At 53.1% G+C, this 20,570-nt stretch overlaps 1 protein-coding gene across 4 annotated transcripts; it reads right to left on the reverse strand.

The window, feature by feature from the left end:
• Positions 1 to 15,696: 15,696 nt before the first annotated feature.
• Positions 15,697 to 20,432, reverse strand: EPN1 (epsin 1). Of its 4 annotated transcripts, none has more exons than XM_056796536.1 (11): positions 20,286 to 20,432; positions 19,126 to 19,427; positions 18,783 to 19,032; positions 18,293 to 18,417; positions 18,091 to 18,165; positions 17,836 to 17,919; positions 17,466 to 17,757; positions 17,190 to 17,306; positions 16,993 to 17,079; positions 16,523 to 16,780; positions 15,697 to 16,291 (listed from the first exon to the last, which is right to left on the reverse strand). In XM_056796536.1, the coding sequence occupies exons 2-11, from the start codon at positions 19,351 to 19,353 to the stop codon at positions 16,077 to 16,079; spliced, it is 1,731 nt and encodes a 576-aa protein (XP_056652514.1). In that variant the 5' UTR covers positions 19,354 to 19,427; positions 20,286 to 20,432; the 3' UTR covers positions 15,697 to 16,076. The 4 variants fall into 4 exon arrangements, with proteins under 4 accessions (XP_056652514.1, XP_056652512.1, XP_056652515.1 ...); XM_056796534.1 differs by having other exon boundaries at positions 20,228 to 20,379; XM_056796537.1 differs by lacking the exon at positions 18,091 to 18,165.
• Positions 20,433 to 20,570: the final 138 nt, after the last annotated feature.

A 20,570-nucleotide genomic window follows, 5' to 3' on the forward strand; every position in this document is an offset into this window, starting at 1 on the left:
CCCCAGACGTCGGGAGCCCCCATTCCCCACTGGATTTCAACCAAACTCTGATGGATGTTGACTTCCCTGAGATTCCGAATGTTACAGACGATGATGGAGGCAACGAGTCAGAAGTTCAAGCTCTCTGGCTAAATATTCGAGTTTTCCCTAAGCGGGAGTTCAGAGCAAGGCAGCATCGCAGGAACTCTGTCCAGACCATCCTGGAACTCAGGAAGGGAAGGGAAGGGAAGGGCTAGCCCAGCACCCGTGTTCGCTCTTTTATTAAAGGCTTCTTAGCCTTGCCTTGCCTTGCACATGTCAGAGGAAGGGAGGGAGATTAGCTTTATTTACACAGCGGGGAAGGGATGACAACCCAAAGTTCTCGCTCTTACAAAGACCACCACGAGGGTATGCAGAGCATGGACATTGGCGTCAACCACAGGGGATAAAGAACCAGAGAAATGTGACCAGGAATTCCACAAGAGCCTCTAAATGCAGCCAACAATCACTCTGATATTCAATGACTTCAAGGCAAAGGCAGGAGCAGGGGAAGATGGGACAAATAGATTAGCCAGTACAGGACAGGAAGACGACCCAAGACGTCTGGATCACGTCTTTCCATCCTGTATAGCATCTTCAAGAAAAGCCTTGGTAGGAGCTACGCATGGCAAGCCCAATAAAGGCGACCGAGTGAGTATCTTTTAACAGACAACAGTGTGGGAATCGTCTCGGAATCCTCCAGCTGTGGACAGCCAAGGGGTGACTCATCCGAGAGGGGCCAGAATTAGTAAGCGGCTAGATGAAGACAGGAAGGCGGAAGGAAAAGATCCAGCGCCACGAAGGCAGGAGAGGCAGGCAGTGTGGAGCCCTCAGAGCTTGGACAGACACGGAAGAAGCCAGGGTCTTCCACTGCATCCTGAGCCATCACGCGCCCTCCTGGCTTTTATGCCCGGAAGAGAGATCGAGGCTGATGGCTTTGTACAACTCTGCCTCACTTCAATCCAGTTTATGTCAAAGTCGAAAGATGGCACCAGTGATGTCACTTCGGTCCTCTTCGAGAACAAAGGTCAATAACTGAAGCCCCACTCCGGATGGCTCATTAGCCAATCATTCTTTAAAGCATTTATTTAGTTTTATTTCTTCAGTTATATGCAGAAACAATTTTTGACAGTTGTCTTCTGACTTTTTCAAATTCTGATTTTCTCCCGACTCTCCCTATTTCCTGAGGCAATAAATGGTCTGATATAGGTTATACCAGTACTTTCATGCAATCCATTTTTCCATAGGTAGAAGACACACTTCACAATACAACAAAAGTCTCAAGAGAGGAAGTGGCAGCTGGTATGCTTTAGGCATTTTTAAGCCAGGCTCAAAGGAACAAGGGACCAACCTGGTCACAGGAGAAGCCATGGCCCACATCTCTCCAGAAGAGTCTTGAGATGACCCTACCATTTCCACTGACTCATATATATTCCCAAATAAACTGGGTTTCAACCATTCTGGAGGGCAATTTGGAACTATGTCCAAAGGGCTTTAAATGGATGCCTGCCCTTTGACCCAGCCATACCACTGCTGGCCTTGTACCCCAAGGAGATAGTAAGAAAAAATACTTGTACAAAAATATTTATAGCCTCACTCTCTGTGGTAGCACAAATTTGGAAAATGAGGGGATGCCCTTCACTTGGGGAATGACTGAACACATTCTGGTATCTGTTGGTGATGGAATACTTTTGTGCAGTAAGGAATGATGAACTGGAGGGATTCCATGTGAACTGGGGACCTCCAGGAACTGATACAGAGTGAAAGGAGCAGAACCAGGAGAACATTGTAAACAGAGACAGATACATTGTAGCATAATCGAATGTAACAGACTTCTCTACTAGCAGCAAGGCAATGACCCAGGTCAATGCTGAGGGACTTGAGAGAAAAAATGCTATCTACATCCAGAGAAAGAACTGTGGGAGCAGAAATGCATTACAAAAATATATGCATGATCACGTAGAGTGACAGGGATGTGATTAGGATTTTGATGTTAAAGAATCACTCTATTGGGGGCAGCTGGGTGACTCAGTGGATTGAGAGTCAAGCCTAGAGATGGGAGGTCCTGGGTTCCAATCTGGCCTCAGACACTTCCCAGCTGGGTGACCCTGGGCAAGTCACTTAACCCCCATTGCCTAGCCCTTACCGCTCTTCTGGCTTGGCCTCAATACTCAGTATTGATTCTAAGACAGAAGGTGAGGGTTAAAAAAAAAAGGAAATATCTGTATTTAATTTACCATCAAGGGCAGCAGAGCCACCATTTTAAGATGTTAATATCACCTGGATGTGCTCAAAGACGAGATAGAAAATGTCCCTGAAGAGAACTAGTATTAGCCAAGCAGCCTGACGGGGTGGGGTGTACAGGTAGGATCTCTGGGCTAGAGGCAACACAGGGGAAAGGGAGGGGAGGACATTGGGATGGCAGCAAAGAACTAGAGCCAAAGGTGGATGCCCATGGACTGAGGAATGGGTCTTGGAGCCTGTGAATATAGTGAATGCGACTGTGCTGTCAAAAATGACAAACTGGATGAAAAGAGAATCCTGCAAAGACTTGGATGAAACGACACAAAGTAAATACGCAGAACCCCAAATACAAATGACTACAATGATGTATGCTGAAAAACAACCACCCCAAAACCCCACAGAATAAGCATGGCTCCAAGGGCAGATAATGACAGCTAACATGTACACAGGGCTTACTATGTGCCAGACACTGGGCTACGCTCTTAGGAAATATCTAATTGGATCCTCACAACTCTGAGGTGGAGGCGCTGTTATTAGTCCCACTTTACAGATGAGCAAATGGAGAAAAACAGGAGTTAAGTCACTTGTCCAGCTAGGAAGTGGCTGAGGACAGATTAGAACTCAGGTCTTCCCGACTCTTGACCCAGTTCTCGAAACACTGGGCCACTTGGATACCTCACATATAAGACGCCTCCCTGTTATGATTAAAATTATTTCAAGAGATTTGAGATAAGAATATTAATTTGTTGATTTAGGCTAGCATTATGACCCATAAAATAGGCCATTGGCCCCCTTGAATGACCAAAGACCCCAAATATCCCTTCAGCAGATCTGTAGAGTTTGGGGAGTCCATTATTCAGCCCCTCCCTTAAAGACGCCAAGACATGTCTAATTGGTATACAGCTAGTTAGGAAGTGGCCCATCCAACCTTCCACCCCTCCCCTTCCCTAGATGATGGGGGTCACAAAAGAATCCTTGTCTCACTCTTTCATCCTCCCCAATTCTGTTAAAAGGGGAGACGTCCATTGGAATGCCATTCCTAAGGAGCCCAAAGATGATGCAAAAGGCAGCAGACCAGGTAGTGGAGTTTGTGAAGCAAACATTCTCCCATCACTACCTGCACTATCAGATGGTTCAATATGTTGATGGGCTTTAAGGATTTTCTCTCCCTTCTCTTTTTAAGAAAATTCTGTTGGGTGGTGAATAAAATGCAACAAAGGCAAACTGAGGTGCATTCTCTCCGATTAAGATAACAATTTATGAACAGTGCCCTGTATAACTATTAATACAGTGGGCCAGCCCAGCCAGCCCCTCAGTTAGGTCAGTGAGCATGAGGAGAAAGGAAAGGAGGAATTCTGCGTAATTGGGGACCATCACCATTGGCAAGAGCTGAGAAAGGAGACTTGACCCTCAGGTGTGGATAACCAGGTCCCTCTGACAATGAAGGAATATTCATTGCTTTATGGTCCTCAGCTGCCTCCAGTAATCTTGGCTAGAAAATCAGAATCACCCCAATGGGAACCACAACTCTTCAGTCATTCCTCAGTTGATGGACACTCCCAGTTTCCAATTTTTTTGCAAATTTGCTGCTAAAAATATTTTTGTACATGTAGGTTCTTTTGATCTCTGATCTCTTTGGGATACAGAGCCTGTAGTGGTATTTGCTGGGTCAAAGGATATGCATCATTTTATTGCTCTCCAGAATGATTGTATCCATTCCCAGGTCCACCAACAATGTATGAGTGTGCCAATTTTCCCACATCTCCTTCAAAATTTATCATTTTGCTTTTTGGTCATACAATAGTCACACTGATAGGTGTATGGTGGTATGTCAGAGTTGTTTTAGTGTGCATTTCTCTAATCAATAGTGATTTGAAGCATTTCCTCACATGACTAGATAGTTTTGATTTCTTCATCTTAAGAACTGCTTGATAGGGTCTAATTTTAATTTCCTAACTTGTAAGGGATGGCTCTTAAGGAAGAGAAAAGAGGAGGAATAACAGTTGGGAATCTAGATAATATAAAAGCAAAACAATTAAAATTTTAAAAAGCATCAAGGTCTTAATTGACTTGCAAGATATTGACTGGAGGAGAAAAGGTTAAATGCTGGAAATGAGTCTTGGACCTCCTCAACTGTGGAAAAAAAAGGATGACCAAGAGAACACTGGCAGGAAGAGCATATCTACTTTCTCATCTATACAGAATCCTTAGGATGAGTATCTACAAATCCAGCAAGGGCATCCTTGACGAAGGTCTTAGTCACGAATGGCCCAGAGAGGAGTGTCTTTCCAACAAAAAGGCCCCAGTTCTAGGCTCACATGGACTAGATTTCTTCCTACATGATCCCAACCTACATCTAAAAAGAAGGAATTTCAGTCTTTTTCTCATAAATGCTGGCTAATTTTACCCATCTCTGACTTGTGTCTAGGGACTCCTCTAAAGAAGATTAACAGGGTCCTTTCTAGAAATGAACTCACTGCACTACTGAATCTGTCAGGTATAGGACAGCTATTTATTGCCTTCACCACAAAAGAAATACTTCAAACACAGATGTGCAAGTTTGCATTAAACAAGTCCATAAAATAGAATCTATGTCTCTTCAAGCCTACTATACCTCCCCAGGAGATGGGGAAAAGGCTTGGAAGACTGATAAGCAGAAGATAAATAAGAGCAAAGGAATGTGTGACAACACCAGAAGTTGGGCTGATTACTCGGTGAGAAAGGATGGCAGACAGACAGACAGACAGCCAACAGGGTCCAAGGGCATTCCCTCAGTGTCATGAGAATATAATGAAGAACTTGACTGCTTCAGGTATCTCCCCGATTGCAAATTTTGAAATCCTCTGGACAAAGGGGGCAGCTAGATAACGCAGTAGATAGAGCACCTGTCCTAGCGTCTGGAGGCCCCGGATTCCAATGTGGCATCAGACACTTCCTAGCTGTGTGATCCGGGCAGGTCACTTATATAAAAAGATCCGGCCTGCGGTTGCTGTATAAATTTTCCTGTGGGTGATAACATGAGAGCCGGAGCGAAATGGGTGATAAATGGAGCCTCGAAGACAAGGTAAAAGTTATGGGGAGCGGTGCGAGCTCCTATAATGTTTTCCCTTGAGGATCAATTAAAGGAAAACATGAGAAATAAGAAATCACGCGGGAGTACGAACTCCTAGATAGAAAGCAAGTGGGCGACAGTGTCGCGAGGACCAATAAGGAGAGAGATTAGGAGGAAGAACTCCGAGGATGCAGAAATCACAGAGAAATTAGCGCTCCTTTCCCCAGCATTCATTGTGGATTGAGAGGTGATCAATGAATACATAACATGGCATGTAGGTCTCAGCATTGGTTGGATAGACAATGACAGATCAGAGGCGGGGATCCCCCTGACATGCGCTTTTCAGAGGAACGAGGCTTGACCAGGTGAGGGCAAAGCCTTTGGGGCTCAGGCTCGGGAGCTCTCCTGCCCTCTGGACTGTAACTTCTTGTACAAAGATCATGAACTGATCTGCCCAAGTATCTGATAAATGAAGATATAGGATACAGTATCAATCCATCAACCACACTTCCCAGATGCCAACATGCCTGGTGTGCCACAACTTAACCCCCAATTGCCTGGGCCTTTCTGCGCTTCTGCCTTAAAATGTATTCTAAGGGAGAAGTCAAAGGAAAGGGAGGGAGGGAGGGAGGGAGGGAGGAAGGAAGAGAGGAAGGAAGGAAGGAAGGAAGGAAGGAAGGAAGGAAGGAAGGAAGGAAGGAAGGAAGGAAGGAAGGAAGGAAGGAAGGAAGGAAGGAAGGAAGGAAGGAAGGAAGGAGGGAGAGAGGAAGGGAGGGAAGGAAGGAGGGAGGGAAGGAAGGAAGGAAGGAGGGAGAGAGGAAGGGAGGGAAGGAAGGAGGGAGGGAAGGAAGGAAGGAAGGAAGGAAGGAGAGAGGAAGGGAAGGAAGGAAGGAGGGAGGGAAGGACATGGACATGGACATGGATATGGACAGAGTCTCACAGAAAGGGCTGGCATAAACGAGTTGTGAGTGGCATTGCTAAAACGGACTTCCAAAGTTCATTGCAAATCACAGTCCCTCCGGACCTCTGAGTAGTTTCGGGTGTGCCAGACACTCAGCTCGTCACGGAGGACAGGAAAGCAGAAAGAAACTGGTTGTTGCCCTCCAGGAGCTTACATCCTGCCGAAGAAGCAGGAGCCACCCGCGTGAAGTGCTTGTGTACTTTCAAAATACATATCAAGTAAATAGAAAATACGGTTGGTGATGGAGAACTAGGGTAGACCATGTGCAGGAGGTACCACTTGATGTGAGCCTTGAGGAAAGGGAGGGGCTCCCAAACCCAGCAGTGGGGAATCGGAGCCTCTCAGGGTATTGATGCTTATTCAAAGAGTGAGGAAGTCAACCTTAGTTGTGCAATAGTTCATGGAGAGAGAAATTCCCTTCCGACAGCTCACATATCAAGATGATGAAAGGGATTGGTCCAACCGAGGGGAGTTATAGATTTCTCTCTTTAAATCATCACTTTCTGTCTTAGAATCACTACTAAGTATTGGCTCCAAGGCAGAAGAGTGGTAAGGGCTAGGCAGTGGGGATGAAGTGACTTGCCCAGGGTCACCCAGCTGGGAGTGTCTGAGGCCAGATTTGAACCCAGGACCTCCCAACTCCAGGCCTGGATATTCATCCGCTCGGCTATGCCAAGGAATATATATCTCTTAAAGTGGGCGGGAAAGGATCGAGTTGTCAAACACTGAGGCAAGGATCCATGATGCAAGACTGAGCCCAATGCCAGTTGCAGATGGTTTGTTTGAACGCAGTTGTTTGCATGCTGTCCCAACCACTGGACTGTGAACTTCCTGAGGGGAGGGATCACGTTTGGCCTTTCTCTGCGTCTTCGCTGTTTAACATCATAGAAGGCACTTAATAATAATAAATAAATAATAATAAAAAGGAGGAGGGGAGTGAGCTGAATAGGATGGGATAATATGTATTTTTTAATCTAGGGACAAAGTCTCAGTGAGGATTGAGGCAGGATCTTTCCAAAGCCCGACACATTCCATCTCTTGATTGGGATCATGGGTGGCCGTTCCATAACTCAGTTATCCTTAGTAATACCAGCCCCAGGCCTTTGCTCTGGGTCAAAACCTTGCCTATTGCTTATTGTTATGACTAATACTACTCCTACGGCTGGTCCCAAGAGGTCAGTCATCCCCGGCTGTTATGGAAGCCCTAGGGTCGCTCGTCTCTCCTGGATCTTGGGGAAGGCACTGTTTGACTTCCTTCACGGTCATCTCTCCTTCTTGAGGCTAAATGGCGTCATCTTCATAGCAAATCGGCGCCTTACCACAACCACCTTCTATTAGCTCAGTCTGTATGTGACCAGAGCAAACCATCGGATAGAGAAAGAGAATCTCAAAGTGGTGGTAAGCCGCAGGCGAATCGTGGTCCTAACTTCCCTGCCTAGGCCACTGCCATACATATACCTTCGATCAGTGTTGGTGAAGTGCTGCTCCATGCCCCCTCCCTGGCCTGAGGACATTTTCCACGGGCTCTGCCCTTCTGCCCAGCCACCAAAGCGACCATTTCGTCCCTCTGCTCTCCAGGGTAACATGGGGGGCTCACAGGCAGCTTGACGTCGTAGTTTGGGCATGTAAACTTGAAAACCTTCGCCAATGCTGCCCCAGATTATGTCTAAGCTCATATCTTCCACCGTGGCAGCCCCCAGAATTGGGGGAAGGGGAAGAAGGCAGTGTGGCTAGGCTATTCTTTGGAATGACACCCCCGTGCAGCCCTTCCCTTCTTTCCAAGGGCCAGCACTCAGGAATCTTTGGATTGGAGTTTCCCCAACTTGACCTAGTTGTGTCTGGTTCAGGGCAAATCCTGGGACCACCCACTTCAACAAAGTTTTCAGTTGTCTGGGACTGATAGTGAGGCCCCAAAGTAACAGATAAACGTCTGCTCTGTCCCGAACGTGTGGTTGTTACCACGTCAGCTTTCCCAACAGAATGCTTTCGACCTTTCCTTTCCTGATGCCACAGAGACTCATCCCTGGTCCTGAACCGACACAAGCCGGTATTGCGGATAGTTGTCAGCTCATAGAGGGACTCCACCTGGCATGGGCTTTATGCTTACATTCTATGTCCTGGCCCCTCTCCCTTCTAGGCCATGCCCACTTCTATTTTATTTATTATTTTTATTTATTTTTATTTCTTATTATTTTATTCAACCCCTTGCCTTTCATCTTAGACACAATACTGTGTATTGGCTCCAAGGCAGAAGAGTGGTCAGGGCTGGGCAATGAGGGTTAAGTGACTTGCCCAGGGTCACCCAGCTGGGAAGTGTCTGAGGCCAGATTGGAACCCAGGACCTCCCATCTTTAGGCCTGGCACTCAATCCACTGAGCCACCCAGCTGTCCCTGCCCACTTACTTCAATTTTAAGGAACTCTCTGTTTCAACTGGCTCAAGGGAAAGCAGAGCTCCTTTTCACATTTGGATTAATTAAAAGATATTCTCACTCTTGCTTTGGTCACCCCAAAGACAAACTCAATTTGATTCGGTCTTTCGTTCAGGTGAAGCCAAGGACTTGTGAGTCAGATGTCCATTGATTAAATCTTCCATTCAAGGAAGACTCATCAGGTTTCTCATTCAGCTGAAACCAAGGGCTTCAGTCTAAAATCTTCTCAAACTAGGACTTCTTTGTCATTCTTAATCCAACTGAGGCCTGAATGCACCCTGCTTCCACACAGAGGAAGAACCAGTATCATGGGACAATGAATTGGATTTGGGGGAGAGGATGAAAATGAAGGAAGAGTTACTCTCTTTTAGTAAACTCCAGGCACTGTGCTAAGTTCTTTACAAATATTATCTCATTTGAGCCTCACAACAGCTATTCTTATCCCCATTTTACAGCTGAGGGAAATGAAGCAAATAGAGATTAGTGACCAAAGTCATGTGGCTAAGTGAGTGTGTGAGGCCAGATTAGAATTCAGATCTTTCTAAATCCACATCCAGCATTTTATCCACTGAAGGATGATTTTAAGATTACAAATGAGGGTAATTAAAAAGATGGTGGGATATTTGAAAGGGGAATGTTTTAAGGGAAAGATAATGAGTTCTACTTGAGTCATTTTCAACTGGAAATGGCCATGAGGCAATTAGTGAAGTAGGAGTGGAACTCAGGAGAGATTGGGGAAAGAGAGATTTGGGTATTCTCTTCATGGAGATGACAGTGGAACCCATGAGCTGATAAAATCCCCAACAGAAAGTATAAAGACAGAAGTGGCCCCAGAAAGGAGCCCTCGGATATACCGACATGTAACACCTGGGACAGCAAGAGAGAATGAGTGATCAGAGAGGTGGAGACATCAATGTCACCAAAAAAGAGTATGTATGCTACCTGAGGAAGGGGTGGTCAACTACTGCAGAGAGGCCAGATGGGCACAAAGGAGGAATGTTTTGTTTTGTTTTTTAAGTCAGACAATGTGATTCAAGATCAATCAATAATTGGGGCTAGAGGCTTGCGGTTCATTCTGAAGCCTTGTGCCTATGGATTCTGAATACTGTCTTTGAGAAGAGAGACAGAAGGTACTGAACAAGGCAAGCACCTAATGACAAACAGAAAACACAACTGACTGGATCTTTGTAGGGAGGGGAGATGGTTTCTAATGAGACCACTGGCTTTTGGTAGCCAAGATCAAAATGAACACCAAACTAGAAGATTAAAGATGAGAAAATGCCATCATATGCATTTACATTAGCTTCAACCTGATCTTTCGAACAAGCTAGTAATACTAGGCAGAGAAGTGGTTCACAAGGCTTTAGGGTCAACCTTGATGGATATAGCTTAGGTGGAGTGATCTCTCTCTGTCCCTGCTACTAATTCATTTTCCCTGCTTTGTCCTGTGTTCTGAGGGAATCAAAGGGCTACATTTTTTCTATTTCCTTTTTAATGACTAAAATTGCAACATCTCACACATCTGCTAGGTGGCACCACAGTGCACAGAGCTCTGTACCAGAGTTCACATTTAGCTTCAGACACCGACTGGACCCTGGGCAAGTCACTTATTCTCAGTTTCCTCATCAGTAAAATGGGGATAATACTAGCACCCCTCCCTGGGTTGTTGTGAGAATCAAATGAGGCGTGAATTTGTAATTAGAGCTTAGCAAAAATTAAATATTAATTGTAAAGTGCTTGGGGCAGTGCCAACTAACACATAGTTAAGCACCATATAAATGTTCGCTATTATTATCACTTAATTAGTTGAATTGGCCCATTTTGTTAAAATTATTTGTATATAAAAAACTAGAAAACATCTTCATATAAGCTTCTGCTCCTCTCTCAATAGCAAGCCCCTAATTTTCTAGCTTTAAATCACAACTAAAGTTATTGTACCTCTTCTTAAGTGAACCCAATAATAAAAACACAGATATATGACTACTTGGAGTAGCTAGGTAGTGAGTGCAATGGATTGAGAGCTAAGCTTGGTGTCAGAAAGGCCTCAGTTCAAATCTAGCCTCAGATAGTTCCTAGCTATGTGACTGGACAAATCACTTAATCCTGATGGCCTGTTTTCTCATCTGTCAAATGAACTGGAGAAGGAAATGGCAAACCACTCCAGGATCTTTGCCAAGAAAACCCCAAATAGAGTCAGGAAGAGTTGGACACAACTGAAACAACTGACCACCACTAACCACAAAATGTAATTACTTATAACCTACCAGTTGTGAGAACTATGACAGCAAAAGTCACTTTTAATGATGACTCTACTGTTGACTTCTCAGTTCTCAGAACCATTCAATACTCTCAATACCAATTAAAGTGGTGTCAAAAATTATATTCAGGGTTCTCCCTCCTGTATAATGATTAAACTCCATTGTCTTAGAAACGGAGTCCTCTTAGTCCTTTTTACGTCTCTTCAATCATAATTAAAAGTCTCTCCAGAATGCCAGTTAAACTGTCTCCTCACAGATTACTCTTTAAAAGACAGTTGTTAAATGGTTATTATCTAAAATTCCAGTGTCTCTTAAAAATGCAGTAATAAGTGTATCTATAATATCTGTAGGAGAGACTATTGAGACATCTCCCACCTACAATAAGAAACAGATACAAGAACAGATATCCACATGGACCAACATTTCAGAAGTAAATTTAACAAATGTAAATCGCCAGAAGGAGGCCAAATGAGCCTAGAAACTACCTCAAGCAGATAATAGACATTTATGAAATGTTGACTGTGTGCCAGGCCTAGTGCTGGGTGCTGGGAATACAAAAGGCAAAACACATTATTCCTGCCTTCAAGGTCACAAATAGGGGAGACAAGATGTAAGTCAGTAGCTAGGTACAATAAATAGAGATGGTCAATTGAAAGGAGAAGGCCCAGGAGATGGGAGGGATCAATAGAAGGGAAGGTTTGACCTGAGTCCTGAAAGAAGTCGGGCCTTGGAAGTAAGGAAGAACATTCTAAGCATTGGGGTGAGAGTGAGTGACCAAGGAACAGCAAGCAGGCCGTTATCAAGATTATAGATTTCAGAGGGGAGAAAGTATGTGAGGACTGGACAGGCAGGAAAAGCCAGGTGACTCAGGCACGTGTTGGCTGGGTTCTCGCCAATCTTAGGGGGCCAATGACTACCATTCTATTTTCATTAACTCTGGATTAGCTTTTAAAAAGGAATTTATGCTTCAACAGATTGGGCAAGAACATATGGACATTTCGCAGCATTTGGGGAACAGAGTCCCTCCTATATCACCTTGTTTGGGGGTTCTATTCCTACACAAAGGATGCATCCAAAATCCTGCCCAAAGGCCATGTTATAGCAGGATGAATCCTTCTGCCGAGCTGGAACCCTAAAATTCACTCTCTATGATGGATCATTCCTTGTCCCTCCTGACTTCAGTGCCATGTGGGACACCAGATCCTTTGGTGGCTCTCAATTATGGCCCATTTCTTGGCATGGGGGTGTCTCAGGATGGTGAGAGTCAAGGGGAAGACGTCCTGATTCTTCCCCTTGGAGTGAGATCTGGAAATGACTCTGGCTCTTTGGAAGAGGCTGACAGGTCTGGCCCCAAGGCTCCTGCCAACCATGGGGAAGGCCAACTGGAAGCAGCCACAGAACGCCTACAGGAGCAGATCCCTTCTGTCCTCCACAAGGATACATCTTAGCAAACTGCATACATTGAATATCTGGGACAATTGGAATCACGAGGACCTGCGTACAGGCCTGGCCTCAGACGTTCACAAAGCTAAGATCTCTACAAGACACCCAGTTTAAAATGTCTAACAGATATCTGGAGATGCAGGATCAGAAGAGACATGGGCTGGGGAGAGAGCTGAGAATCCTGTCTACAGATGACAATTTAACCCAGGGGAGCCAAGATCCCCAATGGAGAAAGCAAAAGAAGGCCCGGGCTAGAGCCTTGGGGCGCACAACACAGTTAGGGGAACCGGATGAGGATGAAAAGCCAGCAAAGGAGGCGAAGGTAGGAGCGCAGCCTCCTGAGGGGTCTGCCACGAGGAAGTGGTCAGTAGTGCCAAATGGCCAGAGAAGTCAAGGACGAGGACCGAGAAAGAAACCTTGCTTGGGTTTGGCAATGAGGGGTTACTGGGAGCAGTGGAGAGAACAGTTAGATGAATGACGAGGCCAGAGACTAAATTACAGGTTGAAGATGGTGAGAAGAAAGGAGGCGATTACCAAGTGGAAATGACTTTCATGGCATTTGGAAGAATGGGAAAGAGAAATATGGGATGGGAGGGTCGAGAGTTTGTGGAGGATGGGAGATCCCTGGTTGGTTCACTGGCAGCAGGGAAGAACTGAGGAGACAGGGTGGGATGGCCACTTAGGGAGAATGGGCAAGCTGTAGAAGACGGGAGGGGACGGGGCTCAAGATGCATGTGGATGGGTTGGTCTTGGCGTGAGAGGCTACCTTGGAGGAGCTAGATGGCTCGGTGGATGGATCATCAGGCCTGGACTTGGGAGGAACTCAGTTCAAATTTGGCCTCAGACACCTCCTAGCTGCGTGACCCTGAGCAAGTCACTTCACCCATTTTGCCAAAGGATGAACCTCAAGAGGAAAATGAGTGAAAATTCTGGAGTGGCTGTTCCATCGGGCTCCACAGAAGGGATAGGGACACCGGAAGACCGGGTTGAGTCGGACAGGAGGCCAGGTGGTTGAGCAGACCACGGGCCCAATACTGGCAAGCCCCAGAATGGAAGAGATCATTCTGGCAAATACTGAAGTGGCAGACGTTGTAGCTGTGTGGGGGGAGGTCTGCTCTGACGCAGGGAGCCATGGGAGGCTGGGTCTCAGTCCAGATGACGAGGCAGAGGGCCTAAACCAGAGCAGCCTGTGGACGTGGAGACATGCTGCAAGAACAGAGTCCCCCCGTTGGAGCGGAGGCGAGGACTCCAAAATGGCGCACCTGGGTGCCCTCAAGGGAAGAGTTCCATGTGGATTCGCTCTCTAGCATACCCAAGTCGAATCGCCTGGCAAGCAACGTGGGTCACGTGGGCCTGGAGCTCGAGAGACTAGGGCCCGGTCTGGAGAGCTCAGTTACTGGGCACTGGGCACTTCCCCTCTTCCTTAGAGAGCCCCCACCAAGAGCAGGGCGGCCAGCCCAGAGGAGTGGTCACGGAGGTGGAACCCAAGGGAGAAGGCAGGCCCCATCGCACAGTGGTCAAGCAGAAAGAGAAGGGCTACCCGGCCTCGGGAGGCAGAACCTGCCTTTCAACAACTCCCAGCTCTCCCCACCCCCCCTTGTGCCCACCATTGAGGTCAATGGTACTAGAGCAGGGCTACTCCTGGGAGTCACCCGAAGGGCGACGGGAACCCTCAGCGGCAGCCTGTCTATGAGCAGCAGCTCCCAAGCCGCGGAGAGATGGAAGGCCCGAGAGAAGAGAAACGCTGCTGTCTACACCACTGCTGTCTGTCACCAATGAACCCAGAGGTAGCACGCAGTGGGCATCATGCCAAGGCGGACAGTCCCTGCATTCTAGTGGGGGACGAGATGTGTAAACCGGGCGTCCGAGGCACGCCCAACACTGCAGACCGAGGGAGCCGGGAACAATGAGCGTCTGAGAGGCTCCAGGACGGGGTTATCAGGGCCGAGCTCTGAACCCTGCGCAAGTTGCCTCAGTTTCCTCATCTGTCAAATGCACAAATAGCAGACCTCCTATGGGCTCCCAGAGAGCCAGGAGGCTCATTCCCTCGGGCCAGGGAAAGCAGGCAGCAGAGATTGGCATTGGAGGCAGGGAGGACAGCCTCGGGCAGTGCTAGGATGCCTGGATCACAGAGTGCCAATCGCTGATGATGATCAAAAAGCATTGGACCTTGTTAATGGCAAGTTAACACAAGGAATAACCGAGCCCCAGGAAGTGCCCCCACTTCGCGGGTGAGGAAACTGAGCCCCGGGGGAGAACTTGAACCCTGAGCCTCGCTGCTTGGGGAGGGGCTGGAGCTGGAAAGGGCCTCTGAGATGAGCCCCGTGTTCTTTGGGGAGGGGAAGGAAGGAAACAAGCACTGAGCGCTTTATAGCGACTCTTCCCGGCCTCGGGTCTAGGTGCTATTAGGATGGAGGCAGACGGAAGGGAGGTCGCCAGGGCAGGAGTCTGAGGCCCAGCTGTCTGCCCTGCCTCGGGGTGAAGTCAGAGGCTCCTCAAGCCGCCTCACCCAGCGTAAAGCAGCCCGGTGGTCCTCCGAGCCCAGGGCCCGGCTCCATCTCCTGGCTGGTAGCCCACCCCCGACCCCCACCTCAAACAAGGGCCCAGAGCCCCGGGGAGCCCTTCCTCGTCCCTGGAGCTCGGCTGGGTGGAGACGGGGCCCGGCCTGGGCTCCCGTGGCTGCTGACGCTGGCAGAGCTCTGGGGTAAGAATGGGCTCGGCCGCTGCCCGAGGGCCCCCGTCCTCAGCAGAAGGGCGCCAAGGGCCGGGCGATCGGGCAAAGCGACCACGTGGCCGCCCTGCGCGTCACTCGCTGAAGGCCCGCCGCGTCAGACGCGGGGAAGGGCAGCGCCGGAGCAGGGGAGACACTGGCCTGGGCACGCGCGGGGCCGGGCAAGGGAAGTGAGGATCGGATCGGCCCCGCTCCTCGCCTAGCGCGGACGCAGGGCCGGAGAGCCGCCGCTCTCCCAAGACCCAGGACGTCCGCACGCGCCGGCCCGCTCTTAGCCCCGATGCTCTCCCGGAGGCCACGGGCTGCCCCGGCTCTGGGGACCAAGCGGGCCCGAGCCACAGCCCGGGGTTCCAGGGCCCGTCCGAGGACAGCCACCCCCCCCCCCCCGGGGCCACGGCAGGCCGGAGTCACCAGTAGAGCCAAGCCCCATCCCGTCTGACCGACGCGCCCCTCCTCCTCCTCGCAGGCCTCCGGAGACCTCCCCCGCCCCAACCGTGAGCGGGAAGGACCGGGGGCTCCCCGGGGAGACGGCCGAGAAGAGAGGGGCGCGAGGGGCCCGTGCCCATCCGAAATGTCGTTTATTACAGAAGTCAGAAGAGTGATCACCAGGGACAGTCACTGGGGGGAAGGGGACGATCAGGGCTCAAACACTGATTGGGAGGGATGGGGGTTCAAGGCTGGGGGGAATCAGGGAGGGGGTGCCCAAATGCCCCAACCCCATCTAATGCCTCAGGATAGGGGCGTCCCCCTCCCTCACCGAGCCTCCCTCCGCTTTCCAGGCTGCGGAGGGGGCCGGGGAGAGGGTGTAGTGTGAGTGGGTCAGGGTGGGGCCGAGGCTGGGGGGGAGGGGGAGGAAGGGTCCCCCCCTTTCACATGCACTCACAATACTGACCTCCTGGTGGGTGAGAGGGGCGGGCATCCCCCTCCCCCCCCGCCTGGTTATAGGAGGAAGGGGTTAGTGTTGGGGGGCTGGGATCCTGGGGGCATCATGGGAGGCAGGCCGGGCCCCCCACCCAGGGGCGAGATGAAGGCTGCTGGGGCCCCAGGAGCAGGGGGCACGGGGCTGAGACGGAGCTGGTTCAGAGTGAGCGTGGCCGGAGGTGGAGGCTGGAAAGGGTTGGTGAGGGACGGGCCAGTGGCTGTGCCAGGGGCTCCTGGGGAGGGCGAGAGACACAGGGGCGCGGGGCGGTCAGGGAGGGGGCAGACGGACAGACACGCGTGCCGGCCGGGGGTCCCGGGGCGCCGGGAGGAGCGAGGGCCGCCCCCGAACGAGCCCCGGCCGGCAGAGCAGAGAGGAGGGATGGGACCACAGAAAGGAAGGAGGCCCGAGGGAAGGGCCGTGGGGGCTCCTGGGGAGAGGAGGCCTCAAGGCCGGGCCCACTCACCGGTCGGCAGGAAGGGGTTGGAGGCCTTGGGGCCCGGGGGGGCAGGCCCCGGCCGGGTCACCAAGGAGTCCAGGTCCACGAGGGCGGCGTTGGGGCCCAGGAACGACTCTGGCGTCTTCCGGGTTGGAGGCGTGGGGGCCGGCGGCACCGTTGGAGGGGGGCTCCCCACAGCCTCTGCCAGGGAGCCCCCCACCCCACTCAAGTCAAATGCCCCAGGGCTCCGTGCTGGGACCTCTCCGGCCAGAAGCTCCAGCTCCCCTGGTTGGGGCAGAAACCACGAGATGAGGGGTACACGGCTCACAGGGGAGCCCCTCGGGGATGGTCCCGGCCCCCCAATCTCCACCCCCACAAGAGGGGCTCAGGAGCTGCGACCCCGAAGCTGAGGTTCTGGGACCTGCCGAGGATTCCCCGGCTGGCAAGGATGGGGCTGAGGAATGGGGGGGGATGGAGCCAGACTGGGGGGGCCTCACCAGTGCTGCTGCCCGACACGGGCAGGGCCGTCCGAAGGCGGTCGAAGTCGGAGAATTCGTCTGGCTCTGCGTCAAAGCCCCCGGGCGCTGCGGGGGACACGGCAAGCTCTGGGCCCACCCCGCGGCCCACCTCAACCCAGGGGCTCCCTGCTCCCTCGGGCCCCCCACCCGAGGACTCTGGGGTGCAGGCCAGGTACCTGGGGTGCCGTTGGTGCTGGGTTTGGCTGGGGACCCTCCCCAGGGGTCCGAGAAGGCCGGCGTCGGTGCCCACGGGTCAGCCGTGGACGGGCCACCGCCTGGGGCCCCGCCTGGGCCTAAGGACAAGATCAGGGGAATGTGCAAGGGGGCAGGACGGGGGTGCTTTAGAGGGGAGGGTCCGAGGGGACAGGTGGGGGGAGTAACAGGTTGCCAAGGAAAAGGAAGTTACTAGGCCAGGCCCCACGCCACCCCAACCCCACCGAAACAGCACTTACCATCGGACGCCCCCCAGGGGTCTGAGGTCCCCCCCTCTCCAGCAGGGGGAGCAGGGGGCCCCCCCCAGGGATCAGCTGCAGGTCCAGGGGCTGGGGCGGGTCTCCAAGGGTCCCCAGACGCAGGGGTAGGAGCTGGGCCCCCCCAGGGGTCAGCCGCAGGAGGGACAGGAGGTCCTGGGGGCCCCCCCCAGGGGTCAGAGGGTGGGCCGGTGGTGGGGCCAGGGCCGCCCCAGGGATCAGAGGAGGGGGGAGCCGGGGCCGTGAAGACGTCGGCCAGGTCCATGAGGGACGACTGCAGAGAGAGCAGAGAAGGGGGTGAGGAGGGGGCCGTCAGTCCGAGGCTCCAAGCGGCCCCCTCCCCGGCCCTCACCTCCTCCTTGCCCCCCGTCTCTCTCTTGCTCTCCTCGATCGCCATCTGTAGCCTCAGGTCGTCACCCCGCCGGATGCGCTCCTCCTGGGGAAAAGGGGCCGGGGCGGAGGCGGGGAGAGGTCAAGGCTCCCCGGCCCCAGCACTCAGCTGCCTCCCCGCTTCCCCAGAACTGCCTTCCCACAAACATGAGGGGGGGTGGAATGGGGGGAGCTGCGACCCGGGGTGGGGTGGGGGTGGGGGGGGGGCGCCTCTGACCTTGTCATGCTCCTCCCGGCTCAAACTAAGGGCCAGCTGGAGCTGGACGTCATCCTCGGGACCACAGGGTGGGGGCTGGTGGGGTGGGGAGAGAGAGCGTGAGGGGGGCCGGAGAGGCTGGGGGAGGGAGGCCGAGCAGGAGAGGAGATGAGATGAGATGAGGCCAACCCAGAGTCCCGCCCAGCCTCCCCCGGCCGCCTACCTGGTCAGCCTCTTCCTTGCTCATGGCCAGGGCCAGCTGCAGCTGCAGCTCCTCCTCCCCGCTGCTCTGGGGCCAGGCCTGCTCCGCCTCAGGGGGCGCCCCAGAGCCCACGGCGGCTGAGGATGCTGGGGAGACAGAGGAGGAAAGGGGAGAAGGGGGACCCCAGGGGACACCCCTCTGCTCTACGCAGAGAGAGAGGGAGGGAGGCCCCTGAGAGCTCTGTGCACCCTCCACCCCCACCGGCCCCCCGGGGAGCCCCCTCCCCCTAGACGCGCCCCCAGCTCGACTGGCTGAGAAAGCAGAGGGGGAGGCGGGAGGGGATGGGAGGCCTCAGAGCCCCACCCTGGGGTTCCCCGCTCCCAGGAGGCTGCAGGCAGGACCACGCCCCGCAGCGGCTCCCGGGCTCAGGGAGGCAAAGTCTGCCTGATAAAGAGGCCGAGAGGCAGGTCGGGGATCTTTGCGCCTCCCCAAGAGCCCAAGCGGCCCTCACCTGTGGCCGTCTGGGCCAGCTTCTCCTTGGTCTTGAGGGCGTGGGCCCGTTCTTCCCGCAGGCGGTCCTCGTCCCGCAGCAGGGCCACCAGCTGCTTGGCCTTCTCGCGCACGTTGATGCCCTGGTCCTTGCCGTCCCTGTCCACGTACTGAAAGTCCTTCAGCGTCTGCACCGCGTACATGTTCTCCTTGCACTGCTGGGACACGCGCTCCGAGCCGGTCTTGATCAGATACTCCATGAGGGTCATGGCCTAAGACGGGAGCAGGCGGGCGCGTGGGCAGGCCTGCAGGCCTTGGACGGGGCCCGCCACCCCCTCGAGGCCTCCCAGCCTCCGAAGCCTGACCTTGTAGACGTGCCTCCAGTTCTTGCCGTGGTCGTTGAGACGCTTCCAGATCATGCTCATGATCTCGGAGAAGGCGACCACGTTGTAGGTGAGGTCTGCGATCTCAGACATGAGGGAGCTCGAAGGCCCCCAGGGGTCATTGCTGGTGGCTTCCCGCACCTTGATCTCCGCTTCCGAGTAGTTGTGGACGATGTTCTTCATCTGCCGGCGGAGCGAGGACGTGGACATGCTGGCGGCTGGTCTGGGCCCCCCGGGGCCACAGAGGTGGGGGGGGGCGGAGAGTAGGGAGCCAGTCACCGCATCTGGGGAAGACAGCAGAGGCCCGAAGCCTGAGGCAAGGGCAAAGCGCCAATGGCCAACCTCTGTGCCGGAACCAACACCAACTCCTGGCTCACCACACGCTAATCCAAACCGCCTGATGTGGGTCCTGACCTGGCCAGCGACCCCCCCATGTCTCTAGATCAGAGAAGCCGTGTCCCCTCTAGCAATCAGAATGGCGACCTGAAGCCCGGCCTCCAAAGAGGTGGACGGGCCTCTGCTGTCCTCTCTCTGGGCCTTGGGGCCCTTCATCATGCAGAACTGCCCGCCGCATCCCCACAGGGAGGGGGTGACCTTGGCAGAGCCCGAGGATCCTGCCTGGCCCCAGTTCCTCCCAGGATAAGGCTGGAGGAGAGGGGACAGAGGGGGAGGGGGGGCAGGGGGATTCATCAACCTGTGACCAAGGGAAACTACAGAGATAGGGAGAGCCAGGGCAGTAGAGACGCTGAGGAGTGGGAGAGGCAGACAGATGGGGAGGGGGACGAGACGCTGAAGAGCTAGGGAATCCCGTAGACCTAGAAGCCGAAAAACTGGGGGGGCTGTGGGGGTGGGGATGAGGGCAGTCAGAGGGAAGGAAAGGGGGCGCTGGAGAAGAAACAGAGAAGGGGAGACACCTAGAGATCGAGAGACAAAGGCTTGGGAAACCAGACACGTTAGAGAGATGGAAGTGAGAGATCCGAAGAAGAGACAGAGACGGGGGACACACAGGAGAGACACGAGGAAGGGACTGAGACCCGAAAAAGAAAGAGCCAGGGACGCAGAAAAGATAAAGAGGCAGACAAACCCAGAGAGACCCGCGGCAAAGGAGTCCCGGCCACAGCCCGCCCCCCGCGCCCGCTCACCCCGGGGTTCCTCGGGCTCCTGCTCCCAGGAGGGGGCGGGGGGCCGCCGCCGAGCGCAGAGGAAGCGGCCGGGAAGAGGACGACCGGAAGCGGAAGTCGCACCCCGTCCGCTTCCGGCTTCCCCCAGCTGGCCGCCCGGAGGGGCTTCTCGCGGCGCGTCATTTCCGGTCCGCGCCCCAACCACCGAGTGGAAGAGCTAGAGCGCCGCGAGCGCGCAGCGGACCACGCCCCCGCTCCCACAGGCCCCTCCCTTCCGGCCGTCATCTTCCTCGCAGCGTCCCTCCC

This window comes from Monodelphis domestica, chromosome 4, assembly GCF_027887165.1.
Source record: "Monodelphis domestica isolate mMonDom1 chromosome 4, mMonDom1.pri, whole genome shotgun sequence".
Classification (NCBI taxonomy): domain Eukaryota; kingdom Metazoa; phylum Chordata; class Mammalia; order Didelphimorphia; family Didelphidae; genus Monodelphis; species Monodelphis domestica.